The sequence below is a fragment of the Azolla caroliniana genome, unplaced genomic scaffold (genome assembly GCF_043228905.1).
Source record: "Azolla caroliniana isolate FFs.n. ecotype wild unplaced genomic scaffold, voAzoCaro1.0.p SCAF_21, whole genome shotgun sequence".
Lineage (NCBI taxonomy): Eukaryota > Viridiplantae > Streptophyta > Polypodiopsida > Salviniales > Salviniaceae > Azolla > Azolla caroliniana.
Window position 1 is genome coordinate 12478708 of NW_028230456.1, and position 10263 is coordinate 12488970.

The 10263-nt window shown below is 37.8% G+C and overlaps 1 protein-coding gene across 3 annotated transcripts; it reads right to left on the reverse strand.

The window, feature by feature from the left end:
- Positions 1 to 219: 219 nt before the first annotated feature.
- LOC147850652 (enhancer of mRNA-decapping protein 4-like) lies at positions 220 to 7114 on the reverse strand. 3 transcript variants are annotated; one of them, XM_087336184.1, is made up of 12 exons: positions 6242 to 7114; positions 6109 to 6158; positions 5861 to 6017; positions 5524 to 5745; positions 5320 to 5448; positions 3542 to 5218; positions 3058 to 3417; positions 2836 to 2931; positions 2563 to 2730; positions 2335 to 2475; positions 901 to 1044; positions 220 to 806 (listed from the first exon to the last, which is right to left on the reverse strand). In XM_087336184.1, exons 1-12 carry the CDS (start codon positions 7079 to 7081, stop codon positions 495 to 497), a joined length of 4296 nt encoding a protein of 1431 aa, XP_087192310.1. In that variant the 5' UTR covers positions 7082 to 7114; the 3' UTR covers positions 220 to 494. The 3 variants fall into 3 exon arrangements, 2 of the variants coding, with proteins under 2 accessions (XP_087192310.1, XP_087192309.1); XM_087336183.1 differs by having other exon boundaries at positions 2812 to 2931; XR_015531651.1 differs by having other exon boundaries at positions 696 to 806; positions 2352 to 2475; positions 2812 to 2931.
- Positions 7115 to 10263: the final 3149 nt, after the last annotated feature.

Sequence of the window (10263 nt, forward strand, 5' to 3'; positions counted from 1 at the left end):
CAATCACTTCATCTAGAACCTCCATCTTACTTAGTACACGTCCCTACTGAGAAATATAATGATTTGTCATCAACTTGTGATAGAACCATATTTCTGTGGTAACCATACAACCTAATTCATGGGCACCACAGCATCTCTGTAAAAGATAAACAATACGCAAATATAATAGAGAATCTCCATGAAGCCACATGCAATGCATCATGTATTTCACCAGAGAAGTTCTTCAAAAGCAATAAGGCCTTTCATTTACATAAAAGATATCTGAAACCCATACAATCCATTCCGGATGAGCACATCATTCCATTGTATGTCTAACCACCAATATTCCACAGGACTATACATCCCAGACCAGTACTTTGTATTTCTCATATATAGAAAATTCTGGCAAAAATTCTGTCTACACTCTGAAGCACTGTATCTTTTCCATTGTAAAACACTGTACAAAAGTCAATCAAAAATACCAGGATCCCACCCATATCTTACAACATTCACATTCATTTGTACGCTGTCAAAAGGGAATTCACAACATGTATGACTAGTCTTGTTGCATGTACAAGATCAGGAGTCATATTTGAGCTGACCAGCAATGCATGAAGATTGGTATAAAGCTGCTCGAGAAAATGGCGTACCACATGTGGAGGGAGGCCAGGCTCATGAGGATTCAACGAGAGCGCTGCATCTTTGATCCACATCAGTTTCTTTTCAGTGTCATTACCAAGGTCACAGCCTAGCTGCTGTACCAACGCTAACAACACACCTTGGCTCAAAGGGGGTGGTGTCGTAGTCAGTAATGTCACTAGGTCTACCTGTTTGAGCATTGCGAATGCAGTCAACATTTCAGCATCAGAATCACTCAATACAACAATAATTGGTAACTAGAACAAACATTCTATAGTTTACCTGATTGCACAACCATGAGACAATCCCGACATTTGTCAGTGCAAGTGCTTTATTGAATGCCTCTTCCAACTTCCTTTCTGCAATTAGCCTCGCAATCTCTTTCGTAGGATCCAAGGACTCTTCAACATGCTGAACAGTGACAGCCTATCATTCAAACCCAGTTTCAGTAGTTCAGCAAACCAATCCATACAATATATAACAAACGCCCTCCTAACAAGATTATATAAAGAATGTGTGTCTGTATCTGCATATATGTATGTATGTATGTTCGTAGGTAGGTAGAAAATTTTGTACACTGGATGGAATCCTTGGCCAAGATTGTTAGCTGTTCCATCAGCATTTAAATCTCTTCTTCACAGAGCATATTTTATGTATCTTAAATAGCATGTGTGTACAGTCCTATCTTAAATATATATCAGGTAGCTGGGATTTTGTTTTGCAGAACTGCTTCTGCTTTCTTTAATCTCTTGTATGTATTAAACCCCATAGTGGTTTTTAGTTTCTGTATCTCTGCCTCAAGATATTTCAGAAAAATGTCATTCTATCTTCAATTCTCCATATCATTCAGCCACCAATCACTTCATACAAATAAAACATCACACGAAATATGTCTACTGAAGAATCAATAATGCACTTCTATTCAACATTAAGTTGTAGGCACTAATCCTATACTGAGGTGAAACCCAAATCATCCACAGAGGCCGAATCTTGTTTAGTTTATCCTGGACACGGAGAAAACAGGACAATTATAAACACCACGAAAGTAAATGGGAAAACAGCTATGGAGGTTGATAATCCAGAACCCAGAGCAAAGATCAGAGCTACCTAGAACAAGGATGAAAAAACTAGAGGCAATGCCATTGCCATAAATTGGCATCAGTCTATGTCATTCCAAACAACAAACTGTAATTAATTTGTAGTTGTACTATGTTCCACCCAATTATTAGTATATATGATTATAAGCTTCGATGTATGGGTTCCTGTTTGGATTCAGTCAATCGATGATTATTTTGATCAAGCTTTACAGGTTTAATTTATGTACGAGCTTTACTTTTCCATGAAAGAAAGATTTAATTTTCTGACCCTTGTCCCATGCACTGATGATAGCAAGTGGAGGAGTCGTACCAATTTGTGGTCAATTTTCACATTGTAAATCTGGAAATTACTGGCAGACTTTCTATTGCAGACCAACTAAAAGTTAGAAAATGTTACCCATGCAAATTTTGAAAGAGCAAGTTTATAATACACCATTTATATAATAATCCTACTCTTGTATCCTCTGGCTTGAAAAACCAGAGGCAGAAAATATTAGTTTTGCTAGGGGCATCCTTTATGGTTTCAGAACTTCTGGTACTTTTTTTATACAGAAATAAATTTACCAATAACAAGGGGGAGCAGAACAAATTAAGCCTTGGTTTTATTTTATATCAATACCTTGTCAGGAAGGTTACCATTCATTATATATGGACCTCGGGAAACTCCTGTGTTTTCCATAATAGCAAGAAGTCTTCTTTGTCCATCTGCAAATTCATCTTTCAATGAAGCAGCCACTGAGGTTATGGAAGTCACTGCATCCTACTCAGAGAGACTTTGACTCAGTAAATCAACAAAGAAGCACAGAAAAGCATGTAAATAATGCCAGAATAGAAACGGAAATTATACCTGAAGGGTTGAGACAAGGGAAATATTGGAAGCAGTTAATTGCTGTTGTGCATGAGCTTGATCAGACAAACCTTTTTGAAAGGCGACATCTACTTGTCCAAACATAGTTTTGCACGTCCTCTCAAATGCAGGAATTATTGAGCCCTCGAGGCAAGAAGACAAAGTTTTCTGAGCATAACAAAAGCAAAGACACTGTTAATATACAAGAACTTATCAAAGTATATATATAACCTCCATCTTAAAGAAGACCTGTAGTGCAGGCTTGCCACTGACTTGAAATTGTGTCTGCAGCTGTCTCACCAAAGAAGCCTCAAGTTTTGTGCCAAGTGATTTTTCAAGTTGCATGATGCCTTTTTCATTGATACCCTTCTGTGTAACAAGTTACAGAACATTCAACGATGAAAAAATTTGCAAACACAACTGCAGATATAGGGGAAACCTTCTAAATATATTGAAATTCAACTATAAAGAAGCCTGGATTTCAAATAATCAAACCTGGAAAGCTTCAGATACTGCTGTGGAAATTGCTTTATCAATGCTTGGTGCAACAATACGAGCAACTGAAGGGCCTACGGCAGCAAACTCCTTTTTCACAGCTCGCTCCACCAACATGGGTAGATCTTTATTGATAGAATTTGAAAGAAATGAACTCAGTTGCTGCACCCGATCCCTTTCTATCTTTTCCAATTTCGCATTGACTTCCTGTAGACGTGCCCACATTGCATCCATGTGAGCTTTTAGCACTTTCTCCATCCGTTGACCAAGGGCAACTTCTACTCGCTTCACTTCTTTCGCAATGGAAATTGTTAACATTGTTGCCATCTGCTTCTGGAGTTCTTTCTGCATCACTGTTAGCTGCATTGCCAAAGAAAACGGAGATTCACTTTTTAATGTGCATTATTAATTGTATCTTAGTGAGTAAAGCATTTCAAACATGCCACACTTGATGTGAACTCTAGGATATAGTCATTGAAAGAACCTGGCTTAACGAATCTTGCATCACAGTAAGTTGTTCAGATACCCCCACTGTTGAGCAAACAGCAAGATTGTTTGAATCTTGCTCAGGAGTGCTTGCTATGGATGAAAATAAAGTAGATGTAGGTGTTGATGAAGAAAATCCCATGCTTGTGGGCATGTTTGTTACAGTTTTGTTTTTGTTTTTCTTCTTTCGAGCTGGCAAGACTACTGGCACTATAGGGATGCTTTCTACGTTGGAAGCGGAAGTTTCACCCTCACCAGATCTTGGAAAGGATTCCCTTTGTTCCAGAGGTTGATCATCATCACCCTGAAACTGAGTGTCATCAATCAGTGGTTGATCTAGAATTCCATGATTCGCTAAATCTGAAACTCCAAAGACATTTCCTAAACTCTCATAGCGTGTATTACACACTTCCATATTCTCAGAATCTAGCACAATGCCATGGCTCTGTGCTGAAACAACATTGGTCTCTTCATGAAAAGTAGTGCTTTCAGTCATCTCTTTTGTTTCAACTACGAATGCTTCTGAGCGCACTCTTGCAAGTTTCTCAAAGTTCTCGTTTGGTTTAATCCGCTCTTTTGAAATCACATTATTGTGAGGATAAGGCATTGCTGGACATTCAACTTCTGCTCTTGACATTGCCACCATGGACATGAGCTCCGACGGAGTCACAAGATGTGAAGACAACCCTGTACTGTTTTGCAGTTCTGGGATTGTCAATTCATTGGAGGACATGTCAGTGAAAAGCGGTGAAGAGGATAATGACAGGTGATTAATGATTGCTTTATTTGGTGATGATGGAATGCTCACTCCTGTTTTCTTCTCTCCAGACTGCTCTGACTCATCATGAGCATAAAGGTACCCTGTTTTCACCATTGCAACAGAGACATGGGTAGCAGTCCCATCTTCGTTTGGAGTTACAGGTCTTTCCCTATTAAGGGGTGAGCCTCTAGGACTAGGTGAAGATGTACTACTACTAGATTTTATGCCATCAGCAACATGGGATGCCGAATCTTTTCCAGGAAATTCTGTTATTCGTCTTGAAGAGTTAATAGTCCCTTTTGTATCGCCATTGGTGGTTAACTCTGAGGCTTCGACCATTGCAACATTTCTATCTTCAGAGGATTTATCAGTCAATGACAGCCCAGGTGCCTGAGCATGTTGTACCGTAGAAGTTACATCATAACCCATCATAGGAGACACCCCAGATGTTGATGTGTTAGGGTTTAAGCCTTCTGGCAGAGACCCATAAAATTCTTCTATAGGTGGAAGACATTGTGACAAATCAAGTGAATATTGCTGTATGGAAAGAGTTTGGATACAGTAAACTTGCACGATCCCATGACCATCGTACACATTCTCACTAGTGGCAGTAAAGCTAAAAATAGGATATAAAACTGAAAATTCTGCCAAGTAGTCCAGACGGGTACAAGCAGGGTTATGACCAAAATCAACATGCAGGACATAGAGGGCACTTCTTTTTGCATTTGCCAACACTATAACATGTGCTTTGGGAACCACGAGAACTTGATTAAAAAATGCATCTTCAGGTTTGACTTCAGTAGAGCTCTTAAATTGAAGTGTCTGGATGCATTTCCAATGTATAGGCCCAGATTGAGGAAGCCATCCATCTTTGGTAGCTGGAATCCACAGTTTGAGTTCTTGATTCAACCGCCCCTGTTATGAATCTCCATAGTGAGTTCAACATTACACTGCCTTGTCCTAAAACGATCTCATGGCTGAAGAGTAGGAAATTTACACAGAAAAAACCGCAATACCGCAGAGAGAAGAACGATATGATCAGAGTTGTGAGACGCCGACAAAAAGGTGACCGCACCAACTTCTTGTTCTTGGTGTGGTGTAAGGACTGAAACTGAAGACATGTTTTGATCTCTCCAGATGCGTATCTAAAACAAGAAACTCGGCAATTAGAATAATAGCAAGATTGAATTGTCAAAAATCAGTGGAAATAATAAACATACAGTTCCATCTTTTGAAGCTGATGCCAACATAGGCCATTGGATGGAAGAAAGACATGTGATGTCGCCATCATGATGTGCTACACAGAGGAACCCCTCAACTGGATTGTCCACGTGACAAAAAACAAGCTTTCCTGTGGTAAATCCATCAGGAGAAGCATTCTGTCTCACTTTGGGTATGTCCACAATGAAAACGAATTTACTCACCCCAACGATCAACACATCCTACAACAGTAGACAGTCCATTAGATTCAACATCAGTGTGATATATTATTTTCCTGTTCACCTGAAGCATCAAAGGCCTGCAGAAAAAAAATACTAACATTCTAAAGATGAATACCTGTGTATGGTTAAGCCAGCAAACACGAGGATGGACAGATTCCCAACTCCCCATAAACTGCATTGCAAGTATTATTTGTTCTGTAATTTGTGATTTGCTATCTTCTACAGGGCATTCCACTATTTTCCTCACAAAAACCCTTCCATCTGAGCTAGCACTGCAGAAACAGAAAAACAAGCAGAAATGTCAAGAATCGTTAAAATCCAGCCACATATTTAGAGCGATCTCTAACAAATATAATCCAAAACCTTGCCAAGAGGTGAACATCTTCCGCAAAGAAGACCATGTCAGTCACCCTCTGTAAGCACCGTTTGCAGTTAAGTTCAGTTACAAACTCAGGAATGCAGTATTAGAAATAAGAGTGCATGTGTGAGTTTGTACCTCAGAGTGCCCACGGAGTAGACCTCTTGAAGCTGTATGGATATTTAAAATACGGATATGCCGATTGGCTCGTAGCCCATAACATATATAGCTCCTATTTACAGCTATCTGCCGGCCGACAAGTGGAGGATCCGAAGCATACATTGTGATAGGTGAAACCTCTAGCTGAGGCTGGGACTCCCCTGGTAGACGAATATCTATGTCATACACACAATGCTCACCCTTCAGATGCCTACCTTTCGGAAGGTTGTTTCTTGTAATTCTTCCTGACCCTGAATTTGGGTCTAGATTCATAGGAGGAGCTGAAGGTACAGCAATAGTAACCATGTTTGATGATGACACTTCAGGGCTTGCATTTGATATAGGGGAACTTGACATAGTTTGGAAATTTAACAATGTCATTAAGTGAGCACTATCCATTGAAGAACTTGTTGGCCTTGACACATTTGTAGCATGGAGGAGTGGAAGGGAAGGAGGGATTGAGGGTGATGGGGGCCGTGTTGTTGGAGGTTGGGAGAGACCATGAGACTGATAATGTGGCCACAGTGCTTGGTCCGGATGATAAGGTGTATATTGTTGATTTGTCAAGGCCTGAGGTGGAAACCCAGGTGAACCTGATGATGAAGCATTATCATATGATTCGAGAGAAGACATACCATTGGAAGGATAGTGATTAAAAGGATTTGAACATGACGCTGATGCTGACCCTTGATTTGAGCCAGATTCTGATGCTGATCCCATCATTGCTGGAATTGTACCTGGTTGATTAAAAACTGGCTGTGTTGAAGACTTGAAAAGATCATGCAAGTTAAAATTCCCCGAAGTTCCTGTCGTATCCATTGATATCTTCTGGATATCAGGCAATAAATATATTTTCCTGAAGGCAAAATCAAGAAAATCTCTGAACTGATCAGAGCTAATTTGTTTATTCTACTAAACCCATTCGTATCATTTACTTTCCATCATTTCAGAACATATTCATTTTAAGATAATGGATTAAGTTCGGAACAAAAGTACAGTTTAAAATAATCATAGATAAATACTTTGTTAGTACACTGCACCGCATCAGGAATTTTAACCTCCTTTGAATAAGGATAACAGAACTCACTAGTTCTTTTGGAGAGAAAAGAAAAACTTCATGCATCTATTATAAAGGTGTATGATCCATCGACCTTTGCCAAAAAGGAATAGCAATAAAAATTTTGATTCTTCGAAGTTATCGTTGGTTTAAAATTTTTGGAGGAAAAACCAACAGAAAAAGCCAGAATGAACTCCTTTGGTTTAAAATTTATGGGAGGAAAAACTAACAGAACAAGCGATAATGAAATCCTTTCACGGTGCGATCAAATATGAATTTCCTTTTCTTAACTTTGGACAGTCTCTCTTTCTGTAAAATCAAGGCCTCGATTTTTTGAATGTGCGATTCCATTTATCTATTCTAGAAACCACAAAGAAAAAAGAACACTTTGATGGATGTGCTCCATTTATCTCTTATGGAAGAAAAAAACCCTCTACTTTGAAGCTAATGATTGATTCCTCCCATTTGGAAACCGACTCGTCCGTTCTTATTACGTTATTTACAATAAGCTCGCAGGTCACTTTTACACAAACGATCTAATTGTAGCTCTATATACAAGGGAGAAAAACAACACGAATGAAAAAGATGAAATCTCGTTGTAACATGATTCTGCTTCTTCTCTTACCTTTGTCTCAGAGTGAATAGAAAACCCGAAAATGGCAAAACATAATCCATGACTATTGGGTTCAAATACAGAGAAGTTGAGAGACGTACCTGGCAACAGAGCTCTTCTCGCTTCAAGCGTCTGAGCCTCGAGGAAGAGGAAGAGCTGCTTCTGTGTTTAGGGTTGTAGGGGGGAGGGGGAGACAACAAACAGAAAACAAAGATGGAGCAGCAGCAGGAGATGAAGAAGAAGAAGAAGAAGAAGAAGAGAAAAAAAAAATGCCCTTCCATGTTTCTCAAAATTTCAAAGATACCCCTCTCCTATTTCTCTTCTGCCTTGACACCAATAGCAATGGGCACGGTTTCGGCTCGAACCGAACCGAACCGTTAAGCCATGGTTTATTGATTCCAAAAAAAAATTTAATGGTTTGGATTTTCGATAAACGGTTCGGTTTTCGGTTTGCTTCTGTTCTAAAACTCAGGTTTATAGGTTTTTGGTTAACTTTTTTTTTACCTTAATAATTTATTAATTTAATGGTTCACTTAATGGTTTTTTATTTATTGATTTAATAAATTTAACTTAAACGTTTATTTAATTTAATGTTTCAATTAAAGTTTCTTTTATTGATTTAATAAATTTAACTTAAATGTTTATTTAATTTAATGGTTCAATTAAAGATTCTTTTATTGATTTAATAAATTTAACTTAAATGCTAAATTAATTTAATGTATTTTTATTTATTTAGATGTTTAATTAGTTTGATTTAAATGGTTAGGTTTAAATTTTTTATTAAATGGTTCGGTTTGGTTTCAACTTTTCCCTAAACGGTTTGGTTTGGTTTGGTTTTTGAAGCAAACTTGAATGTGGTCGAAAGGCAAAGCATTGTATTGAAGTGTGATGATACCCAATCTCTGCTCGCATATGCTCCAACAATGTGTCTCATCTTGAAGTGGATGTCAACTACGGCATATAGAAGTAGTGGTGTGTATGGTGAACAAATAGATGGGCCCTGGTATTATGTATCGATGATTGTGGTTTCCCCATTTCAAGAATAAGATGGTTTTGAAGTAGGCTGCAACATATGTAATATAAGTGCGAGAATCATGATCATCTAAAGTTTTCCCAACTTACGATATAGTGGCATTATAATAAATATAAAAAACTCACTCAAAGATGAATCTATCAATGCATCATGAAGTAAATGTAACTTATCCCACTTCGCAAGCATTTTCTTCACATATCACATCTAAGTTATCAAGTACATTAGGTATGATATGGGTACAATACCTATTTAACCTACCTCCCAAACTAAAGATACTTTAAATGCACTTTTCATATTCGTTAAACACTTATCAAATACATGCTTACAATATCTTTTTTTTTCCCAAAAAACCTACTTCACATTAGTTAGCAAACAAAATACAACAAAGTTCACCACTAAGATTCACAGAGACAACCTTAGTGGAATCGATATATACAACACGGAGGAACAACTCCAAAACCATGCTAACAATATCTTAAATTGTTCATGTCATTTTCTAAAACAAAGCTATTGTTTGAAATTGTTGCAACATTTATGAGTCTATAGGTTTAAACCATAGATTATATGTTATGCTAAATACATTTAAGACATATGTCTCGCGCTTCATATACTGGCATTTACGATTTTGGGGTTTTCTCGTGAAGGCCAACACCAAATATGAAAATTACATCGAAAATCATAAGAGCACACAACCTCTATAATAATGTCACTAAACAACTTCATATAGGCGCTATATATAAACAAAGCAACCAACAATGCAACGTCAGTTAGGCCTTTAAAAGCAATGCAAGAGGTCCATATTGTTCATTATTGGTACAACCCTTTGCAATTACTTTAAAAAACTCCCAAGCTCTTCGGCTTCAACTTGAGCTCAAAAGGATTATAATGCAATAAGTCTTCAATTAAAAAGTATAAAAATATTACCCAATTTTTGTTGTTCCACTTCAAGACCAACTTCTGTGAGCTTGTAACTTGAAACTTCATTGTGAAGATTAAGCATTAGTTGGTGTTGCTAAGGATATACGAAAAGAGGGGGGGGGGGGGGGATTTGCCGACATGGGTACTCTAGTAATTTTGAATATACATTTTGGGCCCTTTTTAATATTTACGTTTGGAGTTTATTTCATAAGTACGCATTATAAGTATTTCTTGTAGTACAATGTATTTTGTGTAATTTGGTAGAGTAACTTTGAGGTATATTACATATTGTACCATTCACAATGTATTTTTCATATCTAAATGTCTAAGTTGAATTTTGTTGCTTTAGAAGCCATTGTCCCACCATAGTGCCCCTCAAA